Below are 19922 nucleotides of genomic sequence, written 5' to 3'. Positions count from 1 at the left end.
TTACTTTCGCATTTATAATATTAAGTATGGATTAAAATGAACTGCAGCACAGGAAATAACAACAATCATAGTTTACAATAGTGAATAGATATAGGTAATATCCCACATAATATACTTATTAGAAGTTTATAACTAAAGTTTCCGCTATATTCCACGGCATTTCCATATACAAAACACCAAACAGTCCACTTCATCACATCTTTACATTCCTTCTATAATTATCATATTCTCATTATTTATATTATATTCCTAGGTTATCAATAGCCCTGGAGTTGGTGAACAACCCACCAGTGTTCTTCCTCGACGAGCCAACCAGTGGTTTGGATAATGTCACCACCATGCAGTGTGTGAAGTTATTGAAGCAGTTGGCAAGGCAGGGAAGGACTGTGGTCTGCACTATTCATCAACCCGCCGCGTCTCTCTTTGAGCTGTTTGACCAGGTAAGATAGTTAAACAATTTGTTCTGTTCTATGTTCTATGTCTATATTATTATTCATATTCTGGCCTTCAGGGAAAATTTAGAATTAATAAAAATAAATGAAAATGAAATGAAATGAATTAGACGCGTTGAGAGTAAAATTTCAAGGTTGCGTCATAGCTATGCCGTCACGTCATGGAGTATGATGACGATTTTGGTATATTTGAATCTTGCCAGAGAAGTTTCACTTCTGACACGACATGTGCTCGGTACACACGCTCTTTTTTATAATATCTTATTTCGAAGTGTCAAAGTGAAAAATTAAACTCTTACAAAATAATGTTGCATAAAACAATAACTGGAAACGCAATGATAAAAATGTGACTACAAGAATTGATACCGATTCTGAGATTTCATATCGCAACTTGCAACTGTTTTGATTAATTGTGAAATGAACTAATTCGTTTTATTGTTTCTCATTGAAACAAGTAAGACATGCAGTTAAACGTCTTTGACCCACTTGCTGAAGCTAAGTATTCAATAATAATTATGTAATTTGTATCTATCAATTGTTTGCGACAAGATTGAACGTTAGATCGAAGCAATTAAAACCGTTTTAAACTGATAGTAATTTATTGTAGCATGTAATGGTGTGGTATTTGCACAATTTATGAGAGAATGGAATATGGAAATATTCCCTTTTTCTTTTTTTTTTGAGAATAATTCTCACTTTCAAACATCATTTTTGTATGTTAAGTTATAAACCAGCCGCTTGTCTCGCGAAGTAACATACCTACTAATTATCAAATCTTCAATTTAATAATGTTACTAAAATAATCAAGTTCTGAGACATCTAATGTGTTCATCAATAAATAGGTTTATTAACATGATTATGTTAATAACTTTTGCCTACATTTTAATGCATTTTTAGAAAACGATGTGTTTTTTATACCGATTGGATATATTGATTTTAATCGATAAGCAAACAGATTTGCCCAAGTCGAGATTTTGAAGAAGTTTTTTTGTCACGTGCAAAAGTTTCTTAACTATGATGTTTAAACAAATAAGATTTGAAAGAATTCAATTTACAACCACCAACAATAATATTTAATAAATGTAACACATGTTATTTCTATACTCATCAATTTATTTCGTGTAATCAATAACAACATACCCATAATAAAATGTTTATTTTTTGTACCAAATTAATATTCAAAAGTTATATGAAAAATGTAAATAATATAAAACATTGCATGTGGTAAAGGGCAGCCTCATTAAGTAAATGATCTAAGTCTTTCGCAATATTTATTTTAAGATACTGATATTATGTAGGTACCTAACTTTATAAAATATTTTTATAATAAGTATAAGTACAAAATGTAAATCAGTTGAAAAATAATGAACAAATTGTTCAGTGACTACCTACTATACAATATTATCAAGTGCGATCGTACTTAATGTCTACTTATAGCATATTTGAAAGGGATAGAATTTGAAATTTAAATAAACTCATTCGATAATTCTAGAAATTAAAATCAAGTAAGTTTGAAAACAATTGTATTATGATTTACCTTTGTTTTATTTATTTATTCTTTATCTAATATATAAAAATCAATGCCACTTTTCGTTGTAATTCCATAACTCGAGAACGGCTGAACCGATTTCGATAATTCTTTTTTTATTATATTCCTTGAAGTACGAGGATGGTTCTTATGTAGAGAAAACGTTAATATGTACCACGGGCGAAGCCGGGGCGGACCGCTAGTTGTACATAATATTCCAAACACAAATAAGCTATACTATAATAAGATACAATGAAAACACACGGCACATACGTACTAAAAGGCGGCCTTATTGCTCAAACGCAATCTCTTCCAGGCAACCCTGATTGGTAAGGAATGTATGCTAGAACGCGACTTGGCGGCTGGCGCAAATTCAATAGATAAAGTTAACATTACAATGTAACATCTTTACGTTACTAACTTAACAAAAAATATCCTTTGTTTACATAATTCACATTTGAAGTCAATGAACATCATTGGTAAATATATGCAAAGTTATTAATTTTATTTTGTCACACGGTATAATAAATATTGTTTGAAATCCGTCGAAAAAAAGTGTGTCAAGGTGAATATCAATTTAAATTTTTATCAAATCCTTTCTTTCTGATTACTTGATTAAATGACATTGAAGATGTGGTTTTTTGGTTTTTACTAAGATTAAAAACCTACACAATCGCATTATTTCAATCAATATATGTACATAATATTATAAAGCTGAAGAGTCTGTTTATTTGTTTGTGTGAACGCGCGTATCTCAGGAACTACTGGAATTTGAAATATAATTTCGGTGTTAGATAGCCCAATTATGGAGGAAGGCTACGATAGCCTTCCTTGATGTTATATATAAAGTGCTAAGAACAACTGCAGGAGCGGAGCAATGCGGATAAAACCGCGGGGCATGACAAGCAGTATAAAATACTGCAATGGGGCTTCATAATATAATTTATTTCTTATGTAGATTACATAAACCGGAGTACAATATATTATATAAGACATAGTAATAAGCTATTAAATATTACATCGTGTTAATACTACTACAGATATCTACATGAGATTATCTCTATATACATAAATCACATATGACCTCGTTATATTTTGTAATTATGTAGAAGAAAATTGCATATTTTTCACTGTATCAGGCTAATGACATTTTAATGATTTGTAGTATTTTCCGTTTTGCAATTTATGAAAAACTAGTTGTTTCCCATGATGTTACGTAGAGTTTTGCTTACACCTTTTACATTATAATTAAAAATTTAAAATACACTAAAAGCATATTTATTTGAATGTCTGTCATTGTTTCCTATCAAACATATTTTGTGCGAATAAGGGTAGGTAGCTTTTCTTCGTTGTCTACATTAGATTTCTACAGCTCTAATCTTACATTTCAAAAATGTTTATTTTATTTCTAAATATTTAATAGGTTTCGTATAATATTTAAGACTGGAATGGATTATTCAGAATTGTTTGATTCCTTCAAAATGATATAAAGTAGAATATACTTACATTTAAATTGAGTGCGAGTGTCTTTGCTAACAATTTGAAAATAAACATCCCGATATAAAATAAAAAAATTGTTGCAGTAATAAATTTACCCTTTGTTTATATCAGTCGTTATAATACATATTATTATTGTATTACACCATTCTATGTACAGTATATAATTATTCTCACATTTATAGCTCAAGCATAGGTAATATATTAGAAATCACGTCAACGCCTTCAAGTAATAATTTCATTCGAATTACCTCACAACAATATGCATTGATTTGTTATTTATTGTAATTATTATACTACTTCTATAATACCACTGCTTTGTTGTTTAGTATTACCAGTATAGTCACAAGTAGATATAGTATATTATCCGTGGAACAGCGTATACCTATACTATTTTAAGATAATAATATATGAATATTTCTCCTGAAAAGCAGGTTCATAGAAATGTATAGCTTAAATTATTTTGAATTGATAATATTGATATTTTTGTAAACCTTTTACGTATTGGGTTCTAGGAAACACGGCACAGTGTGCGGCACAGCGCAGATGCGTTTTTCATTGTTATGCTCATCGATTTTCTTGTCCGGTTCTGTTATAAATATAGTTTTATTGATATTTGTTGCACATTTGTTAGAATACAAATTATACATTTTAACAGTAAATCACTACGTATATTTCTAAACCATTTGTGCCTTGTGGTTTTACCCGCATTGCTCCGCTCCTATTGGTGTTGGCGTGATGGTATACCTATAGCTTTCCTCGATAAACCATAAATTGACTTTCTAACAGTGCAGTAATTTTTTAAATCGAATCTATGATTTCTGAGATTAGCGCGTTCAAGCAAACAAACTCTTCAGTTTCATAATAATATTAAGTACAAAATATATACCTACAGGTAGACTATAGACTATAGACTAGGAACTATAGACATGAAGACTAATAGTATAGTATAGACTTCAATAAAGTTATTATAATATCCCTTAACTTCGCGGTTTGTGGTTATTAATTACAAACGATTAAATATTCAAAAAACAATAGCTATTGACTCGGAAGGTAACGTTTACGTAATATTCTGTAATTGCGATAGGTATTGATTACTAATTAATGTGTGATTTATCGCGATAATTCCACTATTGTTTGTCGGATAGGAAGTAGGTACTTTGTTATAAATAGGTACGTACTTTATTGTGTATTTGTAACAGTTACATGGTAATTGTACCTGTGCGAGCTTAAAATATAGGTTCTTTAACCATTTAGTTTATACCATTCTAAAAAGTAGGTTACGCGAGTTGGTACCTACTATGTAATATATTGTTAGAGCACTTATCATAGAGAAAGTGTCTAGTAAAAATTCTGTAGTGATAATAAATTAAAGACTAATTTTTAGTTCTGCATGAATTAATAATTTATTATTCTTCTTCTTCTAATAATCTGCTTAAATTAGTCAAAATATTTTTTTTATTGTATCGAACTTGAACTAAGAAAACAATGTCAAGAACTTTTAAGATTTATATAGTTAGTTTAAAATGAGTTCAAATGATAAGTTCAAAGTCTATGTGCCGAATTATATTATCTTGTATTCCGATTAATTAAATCGCTTTATCTGAAGGTTAAAATAACAGAAGACGATAATTTGCTCAGTTGCAAATGAATAAACTTTGGAATGTAAACAGTACTTACGATCCGGATATCTTTCTCTTCTAGAACTAGTAAATTTTTATTTTAAGATAAATAATTGAAACAATACAAAATTTTTATGGATAGTTTGGCTATCGTTAGTCGTTCTTGGTGATACAATAAAGGATAATTTTATTTTTTTTCACTCCTACGTAATCTTCTCCTAGGTACGTAGTCTTCTTGTTGAATTTAAGTTTTGCCCACGCTATTGATTATGCGGTATGAAATATGCATTTTTTGGTTTTACGCAGTCTAGCTGGCAGAACTTAATTATTTATTTCGTTTTTTTATGAAATCTAATCTAGCGACTGCTATAAATTATGTTGTTTTTCAAAAGTGTTACTCACATATTCTATGTAGGTATTTAATTATTATTTTTCTTGTATTATAAATTTATAATTAAATAACAACCACTATGCAAATTATTTTACACGTGCTAACAATTAACAGGTATGTCCTGCTTTTATCAATTAATTCTACTAATAATAATTAATTACTTAGTATGAAGAGAAGTCCCGTACAATTTTTCAAGTCGGATTCTTGTTTCGCGTCAAATCGCGATCAAACAAACTATAGGTACTATGGATAAAAAGTGACAAATGATGTATTTCCGTTGCCAGTTGCCACTATAACAACGAATACAAAAAAAATATTATTTGGGGTCCCCATACTATCAATGATTTTCTAGTAAGATACGGAACCCTTCATACGAGAGTCTGACTCGCACTTGGCCGGTTTTTATTTATAACTAAATATATAATTTTCTTTACAGGCGTACATAATCGCAGATGGTCTCTGCATCTACCAAGGTGACACGGACGCTATGGTTCCCCACCTTTCAACACTGGGTTTGGTATGCCCGCGACACCATAATCCAGCAGATTTCAGTAAGTGTTTTTATATTTAAACTTTTATATTCTTCTAACTAATGTGTAAAACATACAACACTAGTATTACTTATGTTCAAATCGTCATGTTTTTTTTCGATATATTAAGTCGATAATCTGAGGTATTATTTGCAGTAGAAAAAAACTTCCGTATTCCGTGGATATAAATTTATATTTCAATAAATTAATATGTAAACGCAGGTATTTGGATCAGCTTTCAGGAAATCGTTATTATAATTGGAACAATGAATCGAACTCTATTTAACGTATTTTTAAATCGAATTAATTGGTTTTCTTTGTAAAATCGTATATTTTGCATTAAAATCTATTTAAGTTGACTTTGATGTTAATAAATTATTTACAATTTCAGTAATCGAATTAACGGAACATCAGCAATACATAAAAGTATTATCAGAAGAAATACTCAATGGAACAATGTATAAATCAGCCAAAATAGACAGTACCACCCACGAACCAGTCAATAACATGCAATTGAAAATCTGCTATCAGGCTGACGACAATTTAATGGAAACAGAATTAGTAGTGTCCAATGAAAAGTGCTCGTTTAATATGAAAGAATACACAGCAGTAGCAGTTAGTACTTCATCAACAACATTAGCAAGCAAAATGTCAAGGGAAGATTCGTCGATAGCGTGGATGAAAATGCAGAAGACAGAAGCAAGAGGCTACCCTACTACGTATTTTGAACAGTTCACGATACTACTTACTAGAATGTTGCTGCAAATATCAAGAAATCGACAAGGTAAATATTATCTTTTATCATAAATTTCAGTTATTGAATTTTAGACATTTGCATGTTAAGGAAAATTGTAAGTAAAACACAACAAAACAATAAAAATACTGATTATATAGTGATTACCCTTATTTTGACGTCCATGTTCTTGTTTTTTGTATTAATTGATGATATTTCAAAGTTCAAACATAATATATTGAGATTCAACAATGATCTGAAGTGTGTTTGTTGACGCTTCGTAATTTGTTATTTAGACCTTTGGCCGCGTTATGGAAAAATATGAATTCACTGTTTGAAGTAAATTTTTTTTCAACGCTAAGAATAAACTTGAGAAGTAAAATTTTAATTACATATGTAAATTGGTATTCACTGAAGATGTTCAGCATTGACATATTTATAGTTACGCGGTTACGTATCCATTAATAGGTAAATACGCGGTAGTTACCAGCTCTTATGGTAATTTATATAGGTACATATTTCTGATGAAGTTACCTACATACATTATTGTTATTTTATGACATTCACATTGGTGTCAATGCGTCGTGTTTTAAATATTATATTATTGATAATAAACATAATACCTATACTCACGACAAATATTGTTTTACATTACTACTGAATATGTATCGTGCTGTAACGCGGACCATAGCCACAGATAAAATACTATACTAGTACCAAAGTACAGATTACTAATTAATATTAGTTAGGTACTATACCTATAGTCTGATATATGATATGATATATTATATAAATAAAAGATGTAGGTGCTTAGATGTTGCGAAATATTTTTGTTAGTTCTGTGAATGCATGTATGTAATAATGTTGTATTATTGTTTGTCAATATTAGCGTATCTTTATTTTGTATGTCGACGGCGCTGGCGCGCGGTAAATCTCTAAAGAGATTATGTTTGCGCCAGTTTAATTTAATTTATAATGAATTGTATTATTGTATTGTATAAATAAATAATAAATAAATATCTGACTTCGCTAGTTCGCTGGCAAGTACTGCAACCTACCATCAAAAAACATTCCTGTAAGGATGCTTTTTTCAATAATTATTGTATGCAATAAAACTTAAAAGTGCAATTTCATATGAATAACGATATATAAGAAGATAGATAACTATTATTGTATAAAATATCAATCTACCTAATGTATAGCATGGGCGTGAGGATTGCTTTCGAAGGTAGGAAGTAGATAGGTATACCTATAAGTAATTAGATTTTCTGTAATCATAGTCTATGGTTTCTCCTATTAGTGAAAGTCCACAATACTTCTTGTAAGAAAGTACCTAGAACTTTATAACAGGAACTATTTTAGTGTAAATTGTTACCGCACACTGTAGTAAACTTAGATCATGTTAGAGCTAGCGCGCAAGAGCAACTTTTGTCTCCCCCATCGAATCTATGGGCAGTTGCGTCGCTACGTGCGCGCACTTTCTTACTAGACTAGCCCATAGAGTTGATGGGACTTGGGAGAGACAAAATAATAATAGTTGCGGAGACAAAAGTTGCTCTTGTGCATTGTAAAGCTTTATTTCTAAATTATGGGCAAGTTTACCCATTTCAGTATCAATTTAGACTGATAGGCTATAAACGTAAAGGTAAAATAGGAAATTAGAAAAAATCGTGTCTAACATAATATTTCGGTACATTATATTATGTTACTTAATAACGTTGCTATTTTTTTACTCTCGGTTATAGATACTTATAAGTTATAACTATAAAGAATAAAAATAGAAATACGCTTCTTGCATGTAACAATGATGGTCCTTTTAATTACCCACCTACTTATTACTTCTTCATACACGAGTTTTACACAATACTCAAATCAACAAAAACATACTTATTAGCATACTAACTATTGTGTGTCATGTTACTATAATTATTTTATTGATATTTATAAAATTAATTTGCATAAATACTGTTTCCTATAGGCATGTTTAATTATATTACAAGACCAATTACTCAATATTTAATGCTTTATAAATGCTGAGTCTCACGCTGATAACTCAAATATGGTTTATATTATTTATGCAAAAGCGTTCAAAGTATTTTAATGTGGAACAATGGAATTGTAATATTCATGAAGCATTGTTCAAAATGTACGTAAACGGTGATTATAACTAAGTAAGTTTGATAGACGTTTAAACTGTTATGGTATAACCACAAAACAATTTAAAAACAGTCTAACTTTAAACCAGGGATCTGTCACTTTTTAGTTGTCTATGTGAAATAAGAAAAATCCAGATTAAAGAGAACCTGCGCATAAAGATAAACGCTGTCTAAAGTTTTATCTGGTAACTAAGATAGTTAGGTTTTAAATTAAATATACTTTAACCCTAGAACACTAACCTTATTTTTCAACGTTTAATACTAACCTTCGTCGTTTCGACTACGCTGTTTATTGGAGGGGATTTAGGAGTTTAATTAAAAAAATATATTTGTAGTTATATCTTTATTTTAAGGACAAGGTATTAATCTACATATAAAAATATAAAAATATTTATTTTAACATAGTTTTAATTCAAACAGTCATCAAAATGAGATCACAGTTTACACGCTTTATGAACATTCTTAATTTTTTTGAAAAATTCCGTACAAATAATATATACCCCTAAATTGCTCGAAATAAAGTATTACTTACAAAAATAATATCTGAAAAATTAATTAAAAATATAATTTTGATAATAGCTTAGGATCTAAAACATTTGTGACACACATCAAGTTTGTGTTCCCCACACAACGATTTTTGCACCTAGTGCACCTATTTTTAGGTCTACCTTTGCTTTACGGAGGGACATAATATAGCATATATGTTTATTTTAGTTTGCTATGGAGGCACATTAGCAGCATTACTTTACTCAGTCTCATTTATAACTTTCACATTATTTATTTCTGGCATGTTTAAAATTTATGTAATTGAGTCCCAAAGAGTATCAGTAATGTCACCAGTAATTATACCTGAAAAAAATTGAAGAGGATCTAAAATATCTTGAAAAAAGCGTCACACACAGGTCCACGTGCTATGTATCTATGTTCTTTGAAAGTCTTCTGCTTTGTGGCCTTGACTGTTGTGATGACCATAATATGTGTTTGTCTTTCCCAAGGAGAATGGTATGCGATGGTCTTGTAATCGCTAGGGTCAGCTGAAGTGCTAGGTATCTCATCTTCAATAGAGCGTGGGGAGATGTATTACTACTTGCCTCATAATCTTGATCTGGAAATTGCTCTTTATTTACAGAGAAACTTCATCATCACCCTCCGTTTCATGCCTCTTCAGCCTCAACGTGGTCTTCAGGCTCTCTCGCAGATGAATTTTCCTCATCGCTTTCAACTTCTAAAACTAACATATGAATCGTATCTAAAAATAAAATAATAGGCACCATTATAAAAGATAAAATAACGTAATTTTAACTTAACTAAATAGTACGAAAAGTTACGTTAATACTAACCTTCGTCGATGTGACGAGCCATGGTTGCTGGAACACCGCGTGTGGACCTTCCACGCACAAAGCACTACCGTCCATCGCAAGCGCAACGGGTTGGCTGAGATTAGCTGAAGTCAAAAAACCATACGGTCGCGCGCGTAAAAGTTATAGCGATTTTTTTGGTGACGCGTCGTCGAATCGACGAAGGGTAGTAATCTAGGGTTAAGTAACGCTAATTATGGTGCTATTTTTTTACTGATTAATATGTTTTTAACTGCACGTGTACCTAATTATTATAAAGCAGCATGCTCCATAATTACACATGCAGCATGTGGTAGTACATTTTTAAATAATTTCCACACTTATATAAAATCAAAATCTATATACCTTATACCTACATTAGTAATAATGAGACTGACCGGTTGGCTTAGCTGATGCGGCTCTGCCTTCGATGCCAGAAGTCGTAGGTTCGATTTCAACCCAGAGCAAATATTTGTGTGATAAACATCGATGCTTACTCTGTCTGGGTGTTAATTATATGTAGAAGTATATATTTAACATAATATATCTATGTATGTTTATCACAAGCCACTAGCTTTCCACCCGCAGCTTCGCCCGCGCAGTCAAAGAATGACCCGCATAGTTCCCGTTCCCGTGGGATTTCCGAGATCAAACATATCCTATGTGTTAAACCAAGTTACCCTCTATATGTGTGCTAAATTTCATTGTAATCGGTTCTGAAGTATTTGCGTGAAAGAGTAAACAAACACACACACATCATAAAGCTAGACTAGCTTTACTAGCTTAGCTAGTATATTATATAACTAACATTTAATTTATAAATTTTCAGCACTATGGATCCAAAGCATACACCACATCGGATGCGCGGTGCTTGTCGGCGTCTGCTTCTTCAACATGGCGAACGACGGCACCCAAATGTTCAACCATTTGAAAATGTGCGTCGGTCTTGTTATCTTCTTCGTGTACACGCAAATCATGGTTCCCGTGTTAGTGTGTAAGTATTTTGATTTTAAGATTAACGTATTTAATTTGTAGGTAAAGAATGTTTGGTTACCTACCTTTTTTTAAATAACGTTTTACGTAAACATCTATTTTAGATCATACAAAAAAATCCTATAGCCTTGGTATACATTACTAGGTATATATTTGGTATGTACTAGGTCTAGGTATATCATTAAAATCGTAACTCACGCCAAGCCGTAACAATTTATTGTAAAAATATGGCATTTTATGTTCTTTTTAATTTCTACTATTATAAATAAAAATATTAGTTATTAATAAAAATATTAAAAAAAAATATTACCTACTATTAATAATTATAATATCAGTTATTAGAATTAAGTATCTACATCACATACGTAATACGATGACCATTAAAATAAAGCTTTTAACGGCCACTATTAGTTCTATTTATTACCAATAATTAATTATTGATGGTGGTAATAACACATCGATTGAATATTAACGCCTTCATTAATATCGTAAAGACGTAGTCTAATGTAAACATAGATTTTTCAATATTAAAAAACACGTTATGTAGATACTAGGTAGGTACTTAGTCCTACATACTTTATGTCCAAGGCTGAATCTATAGCATTTAACAATCTTAGGTCTTAGGATTGTAACACCTACATACAACGTAGAACAATTTTCCGTACTTGGTTCTGTGCTCCAACTGGGTACTTTTAACGGGCATATATCTATTCACTATACCCCAGCTACACTATTTGTTAACATAAAGTTACAATCAAAATTCTCATATTCCAGATCCGCAAGAAGTGAAACTAGTGAAAAAGGAACATTTCAACGGCTGGTACAACCTAGTTCCATACTACGCAGCGCTCACAGTATCGAAGTTGCCAGTACAAGTATCACTGAACGTGATCTTCTGTAGTATTGTGTACTTTATGGTCGGCGTGCCGTTCGCGTATGACAGATATCTGACGTTCTGTCTCACTGGCAACATTGTGTCTCTGGTGTCGGAAGGCGTGGGAATGGCTATTGGATCGGTGTTCAGTGTGCGGGTAAGTTAGATTTTTTTGCCTTCATGATAATAAGTAAAAATCCTTAGATAACACTATTCATATCTATCTTTAGAAACCTTGCTGCTTGTAGGTATTCTTGTTCTCGTAACATATTAATAAAACAAAATAGGTATGTTACCCCCTCCAATAAAGATGAAACATTCTTAAAATAACATAATTTTTGAAAATCCATCCAGTTGTGCTTTCAGTCGCTTAAAAATATTAAGGACGCGTTTACGAATCTGACAAAAATAAGCAGTTTTTCGGTACATTTTGCGACATAATAATACAAAACCAAATTTAACTAATAATTACTATAGATAGATTAATCCTTAATCTTTAAATGGTAGCAATTTTTTAGTCGAAAATTTTGGTTTATAATATTATAAAAAATATTTTCCGTTGCCCTTTCACACAAAATTGACAATATCGTGCTGAATACAGGAACATTTTTCTTGTATTTAATAAAATAAATTTATTGATTTAAAAATATTTTAAGTAAGCAGACATGTCCAACTCAAAAAGGTAGCAAAGAAAACTATCAAAATGTTACAAATAGGCTGAGAAAAAAATTAAAATCAAATCTTATTTTTTCACATATTTAACTGTAACGCGTGATACTTATTGCATGGAAATAAGGGTTATTTTATTTGACACTATCTTGATTTATTGTACAAAAATTTGTAATGAAATATTTTAGTAATTTAGTCGGCGCTCGGACGCCTTTGTGAGTAGACGCTGTGACGCTTGTAGGCAGCTCCTCGTTTACGAAAAGATCGCTGTACGTATACAAAATATCTGTGCCTCCAGTGAATAAGGGAATAACTCAAAAACAGCACTTTTCAGGAGAGACAAAAAACTATATATCAACACTAAATCTTTATAACTTCAAATTTTTAAGCTTGTATGGGTAAGATATGATGTTAGACTTTAGTTTTACATATAAACAGATATTGTAACAACCCCATAAATATACTTTTTTCGTGTTTTTTTGTAGTTGTGGCCTTATGAACGAGTAAGCATGGAATAACTCAATGTATTCACATAATTTTTTTTTGCTCTTTGCAATATAACGACTTATGCCCTAAAGCACTATGTTCATAGTCGCATAACACGACTTATATTATTGCCAGTTTTGGTTTTATAGAAATAATGCGACTTATCATGCTTGAAATTTGTGTACTTTATGACTCAATTGAAGCCTTTTAGTGGAACAACCATGCATGTAGCTTGAAAAACGAGTGAAATCAACGGATTTTTTAACGTTATTAGATATAATAAAAACAAAACAACATTTAGGTGTTTATGCATTTAACCCTAGAAGTCCAATCTACGTAAATTTGATGTACACCGCGGCGAAATATCTTTGTCTTTTCTATATTTGAATCACTTCGAAATCCAGAAACAACTCATTAGCCGTCGAGACCTAGCAGTACATAGTTGGCTCTTCCCGGTAAATTCCGCCATTTTGTAGTAAAGAGGATGTTGTACGTCATTTTGACGTATAATTGGGCTTTTCGGAACTTTTACGATTGTTTAAAAAAAATTATTTTGTGATTTATGTGAATATTTTTTTTCCAAGTCACGTTTTACATGATATAGTATTATAATATACTATATATTGAGTATAAAATAGGATCCAGAAAACTTTAACACTAGGACGAAAAACCTTCAATTTTAGTAAATGACTGTTGTCCTCCGCTGGATTTGGACTCCAAGAAAGAGGATTGGGTGGCTGAGATGTTGTCTGGTAACGAATATTTGTTATACATTGAGGATACAAGCACTATAAAGAGTTAAGAGAAGCTCGAAAACCATATTCCTGTATGTTCAGTGGCGATATTTTACGGCATGATATGAAATTTTAACAATTTCTATATCTTATAATATCAAAATAATATAGATAAATAAAGAAAAAACAATGAGCCGCAGAGATTTTATGAAAAAATTAAGCACAGATTTGAAGGTGCCTTGGATGCAAATACGACTTGAAGAGACTCTACAAGACTGGTTATAATTTTTTTTTCTATGCGTCTATAATTATAGTATTATTGGTTAGATTAAATTAAAAAAAAAGATTAAAAACTAGTTATTTTTTAGAAAACTTACCCAATTAAAAGAAGAAAATATAAGTTTAACATTTTGGTTGGCTTTTTTAGATAATTCAATTAACGTTCTGTATTTATATAGAGGTAAACAAAGAGTATAATATCATTAAATGCACTTAATGTGTTAATTAAAACTGTATTTTTATCTATTGCAAAGAATAGTTAATTTCCATAGAAATATTATTAGTAGGTATTCCAAGTTGATTGATAAATACCTTTTTTTTAAATATAAAGATTTATTGTTGCATATTTATTGAAAAAACGATTGAAAAATATTATTAAGCAAAAAGAAATAGTGTCTGTTGTTTCCGTGCAGTATTCAAATAGACCAATTACAACACGGCATTAATGAGAAACTGTCTCATATCGTCACTTGAACCAATGACACTAAGAGTTGTTCCTTTATGCTCATGTTAGAAAAATGACACAAATGCGTTTTTATACTAAAATAGTGTTAGCACGGATGGAACAAAATTAATTATGTCTTTATTCAAAAAGTATAACTACACATACGTCCTTGTGTTCGTGGGTTATTTTGACTCGAGACGAATAGTTCCTTTGCGATTGCCTAAAATGATGGATAAGGTAACTTATACCGTTAATCACACCCTACTTATACCGTTTGGGTCATTCGAAAAAATGGGTTAGGATGCAGCTAGAGATATGTCCTTTTGATATGTTGTGTATTTTGACGAGCTGAATCCAATGGTGCAATAAAAACCAAAGGGAATAACTCGTCTTACTCCCTTATTCACTGGAGGCACAGATATTTGACCTAATAAACTTGATCATTGACGCATTCTGCACCGACAACCAAGGCACACCAGGGAAAGATTTTATTTATAATTTTTCATACTTATGGGATTATAAATTTCATATTTAGTTTCTGACTTGATGGAGTGACCTGCATGTGTACTTCGAAGACTGCTACTGGAACTAATAGACGAGTAGAGCTAGGTGTGCCGAGTTTGGGCTCGTTTTGTTAGTTATGTTGAGACCTTACCTCCGGACTTGATGGAGTGACCTGCAGGTGTACTTCGAAGACTGCTACTGGAACTAAAAGACGAGTAGAGCTAGGTGTGCCGAGTTTGGGCTCGTTTTATTAGTTATGTTGAGACCTTACCTCCGGACTTGATGGAATGACCTGCAGGTGTACTTCGAAGACTACTACTGGAACTAAAAGATGGTTAGAGCTAGGTGTGCCGAGTTTGGGCTCATTTTGTTAGTTATGTTGAGACCTTACCTCCGGACTTGATGGAGTGACCTGCTGGTGCATTTACAAAATATGTTTTATTAATTAATGTAATAATATAGTGTCGACTTATAAAAATACTACAGGTTTGCCGGCAGCTTCGCCTGCATCATTTTTAAATTTAACCCAAATTCGGCGCCATTTTGAAATTTTCTGTTATTGTACCGATTTCGTTCAAAATCGATATCTGAGGCTCCCTGGGATCGCAAAACAGGAAACTGGTACCAAAATTTTAAAAAGTCAGCGCCATTTTGAAATTCTTTGTTATTGTACCGATTTCGTTCAAAATCGATATCTGAGGCTCCCTGGGATCGCAAAACAGGAAACTGGTACCAAAATTTTTAAAAGTCAGCGCCATTTTGAAATTCTTTGTTATTGTACCGATTTCGTTCAAAATCGATATCTGAGGCTCCCTGGGATCGCAAAACAGGAAATTGGTACCAAAATTTTAAAAAGTCAGCGCCATTTTGAAATTCTTTGTTATTGTACCGATTTCGTTCAAAATCGATATCTGAGGAGTGAGGATCCTTAGGATCACAAAACAGGAAACTGTTACCAAAATTGAAAAAAAGTCAACGCCATTTTGAAATTTTCTGTTATTGTACCGATTTCGTTCAAAATCGATATCTGAGGCTCCCTGGGATCGCAAAACAGGAAACTGGTACCAAAATTTTAAAAAGTCAGCGCCATTTTGAAATTCTTTGTTATTGTACCGATTTCGTTCAAAATCGATATCTGAGGCTCCCTGGGATCGCAAAACAGGAAACTGGTACCAAAACTTTTAAAAGTCAGCGCCATTTTGAAATTCTTTGTTATTGTACCGGTTTCGTTCAAAATCGATATCTGAGGCTCCCTTGGATCGCAAAACAGGAAACTGGTACCAAAATTTTAAAAAGTCAGCGCCATTTTGAAATTCTTTGTTATTGTACCGATTTCGTTCAAAATCGATATCTGAGGATCCTTAGGATCACAAAACAGGAAACTGTTACCAAAATTGAAAAAAAGTCAACGCCATTTTGAAATTTTCTGTTATTGTACGTGTACCGATTTCGTTCAAAATCGATATCTGAGGCTCTCTGGGATCGCAAAACAGGAAACTGGTACCAAAATTTTTAAAAGTCAGCGCCATTTTGAAATTCTTTGTTATTGTACCGATTTCGTTCAAAATCAATATCTAAGGATCCCTAGGATCGCAAAACAGGTAACTGGTTCCAATATTTAAAAAGCCAGCGCCATTTTGAAATTCGTTGTTATTGTACCGATTTCGCTCAAAATCGATATCTGAGACTCCCTGGGATCGCAAAACAGGAAACTGGTACCAAAATTTTAAAAAGTCAGCGCCATTTTGAATTTTTTTGTTATTGTAGAGATTTCGTTCCAAATCGATATCTGAGGATCCTTAGGATCACATAAAATTAACTGCGTTAAAAACAACCGACTTCAAAAACGGAAAAGTAAAAAATAAAAAAGATTTGATATTATTAATTACTACATATTATTTAGATGTGCTATTTATTAAATAGGTTTGATGTCGGTGCACGGGCTTAATACTAAGTGCTTAGTGTTTGGCACCGACTTCAAACCTATTTAATAAATAGCACATCTAAATAATATGTAGTAATTAATAATATCAAATCTTTTTTATTTTTTACTTTTCCGTTTTTGAAGTCGGTTGTTTTTAACGCAGTTAATTTTATTTAATACTTTTTAGTGTAATTTTCAACACGAATCAAACGAGCCCAAACTCGATAAAGTTGAGTCAATATATTACTGAGTTCCTATGGCCACCTTCCGATTCCATCATCAAATCAGCTCTATGTCATGATAATGTTTCATCGCTATCCAATTTACACACTTATACAAAATTTCAGCTCAATCGGTTACCGGGAAGTGAATCAAAGTTACTTGCTACATTCCAATTAAGTCATCGAGTACAGACAAAAATGCTCATAAAATAAAAACTACTGGGCCTAGCCGAATAAAATTTTTATGGGACCAATTCGACGCCATCCTGCATCGAACAAAAAAAGAATCACGTAAATCGGTTCAGAAACCTCGGAGTAATCGGTGTACATACATAAAAAAAAAAAAAAAAAAATATATATACCGGCCGAATTGATAACCTCCTCCTTTTTTTTGAAGTCGGTTAAAAACAGGAAACTGTTACCAAAATTGAAAAAAAGTCAACGCCATTTTGAAATTTTCTGTTATTGTACCGATTTCGTTCAAAATCGATATCTGAGGCTCCCTGGGATCACAAAACAGGAAAATGGTACCGAAATTTAAAAAAGTCAACGCCATTTTGATTTTTTTGTTATTGTACTGATTTCGTTCAAAATCGATATCTAAAGATCTTTAGGATCACAAAACCGGAAACTGGTACCAAAATTTTAAAAAATCAGCGCCATTTTGAAATTCTTTGTTGTACCGATTTCCTTCAAAATCGATATCTGAGGATCTACGATCGCAAAATAGGAAACTGGTACCAAAATTTAATAAATTCAGCTGGTAAAGAAGCAAAATATACAATTCTTGCAGTTTCTATGTCAGTTAACTGTCGAATCTTTCTGCCAGCGTAACCAGCAGAGCTGAGTTTGATCCTCAGGTATCGATTTTGAACGAAATATGTCAATTAACAAAGAATTTCAAAATGGCGCCGAATTTTTTAAATTTCGGTACCATTTTCCTATTTTGTGATCCCAGGGAGTCTCAGATATCGATTTTGAACGAATCGGTACAATAACAGAAAATTTCAAAATGACGTTGTCTTTTTTTCAATTTTGGTAACAGTTTCCTGTTTTGTGATCCTAAGGATCCTCAGATATCGATTTTGAACGAAATCGGTACAATAACAAAGAATTTCAAAATGGCGCTGACTTTTTAAAATTTTGGTACCAGTTTCCTGTTTTGCGATCCCAGGGAGCCTCAGATATCGATTTTGAACGAAATCGGTACAATAACAGAAAATTTCAAAATGGCGTTGACTTTTTTTCAATTTTGGTAACAGTTTCCTGTTTTGTGATCCTCAGGATCCTCAGATATCGATTTGGAACGAAATCGCTACAATAACAAAAAAATTCAAAATGGCGCTGAATTTTTAAAATTTTGGTACCAGTTTCCTGTTTTGCGATCCCAGGGAGCCTCAGATATCGATTTTGAACGAAATCGGTACAATAACAAAGAATTTCAAAATGGCGCTGACTTTTAAAAATTTTGGTACCAGTTTCCTGTTTTGCGATCCCAGGGAGCCTCAGATATCGATTTTGAACGAAATCGGTACAATAACAAAGAATTTCAAAATGGCGCTGACTTTTAAAAATTTTGGTACCAGTTTCCTGTTTTGCGATCCCAGGGAGCCTCAGATATCGATTTTGAACGAAATCGGTACAATAACAAAGAATTTCAAAATGGCGCTGACTTTTTAAAATTTTGGTACCAGTTTCCTGTTTTGCGATCCCAGGGAGCCTCAGATATCGATTTTGAACGAAATCGGTACAATAACAGAAAATTTCAAAATGGCGTTGACTTTTTTTTCAATTTTGGTAACAGTTTCCTGTTTTGTGATCCTAAGGATCCTCAGATATCGATTTTGAACGAAATCGGTACAATAACAAAGAATTTCAAAATGGCGCTGACTTTTTAAAATTTTGGTACCAGTTTCCTGTTTTGCGATCCCAGGGAGCCTCAGATATCGATTTTGAACGAAATCGGTACAATAACAGAAAATTTCAAAATGGCGTTGACTTTTTCAAATTTTTGTAACAGTTTCCTGTTTTGTGATCCTAAGGATCCTCAGATATCGATTTTGAACGAAATCGGTCAATTAACAAAGAATTTCAAAATGGCGCCGAATTTGGGTTAAATTTAAAAATGATGCAGGCGAAGCTGCCGGCAAACCTGTAGTATTTTTATAAGTCGACACTATATTATTACATTAATTAATAAAACATATTTTGTAAATGCACCTGCAGGTCACTCCATCAAGTCCGGAGGTAAGGTCTCAACATAACTAACAAAATGAGCCCAAACTCGGCACACCTAGCTCTAACCATCTTTTAGTTCCAGTAGCAGTCTTCGAAGTACACCTGCAGGTCATTCCATCAAGTCCGGAGGTAAGGTCTCAACATAACTAATAAAACGAGCCCAAACTCGGCACACCTAGCTCTACTCGTCTTTTAGTTCCAATAGCAGTCTTCGAAGTACACCTGCAGGTCACTCCATCAAGTCCGGAGGTAAGGTCTCAACATAACTAACAAAACGAGCCCAAACTCGGCACACCTAGCTCTACTCGT

General features: G+C 32.3%; 1 protein-coding gene across 1 annotated transcript in view; it reads left to right on the top strand.

The window, feature by feature from the left end:
• Positions 1–19922, top strand: part of LOC123694200 (ATP-binding cassette sub-family G member 1) — a 65090-nt gene that overhangs the window by 43032 nt on the left and 2136 nt on the right. Inside the window, exons 5-9 of the mRNA XM_045639558.1 lie at positions 254–440; positions 5927–6041; positions 6412–6804; positions 11076–11240; positions 12014–12270. Of these exons, the coding sequence (XP_045495514.1) occupies positions 254–440; positions 5927–6041; positions 6412–6804; positions 11076–11240; positions 12014–12270 (1117 nt within the window). The remainder of the gene's footprint in view (positions 1–253; positions 441–5926; positions 6042–6411; positions 6805–11075; positions 11241–12013; positions 12271–19922) is intronic.

The sequence above is a fragment of the Colias croceus genome, chromosome 9 (assembly GCF_905220415.1).
Source record: "Colias croceus chromosome 9, ilColCroc2.1".
Lineage (NCBI taxonomy): Eukaryota > Metazoa > Arthropoda > Insecta > Lepidoptera > Pieridae > Colias > Colias croceus.
Note: the sequence above shows the minus strand (reverse complement) of the source record. Positions and strands in the feature narration are given on the sequence as shown.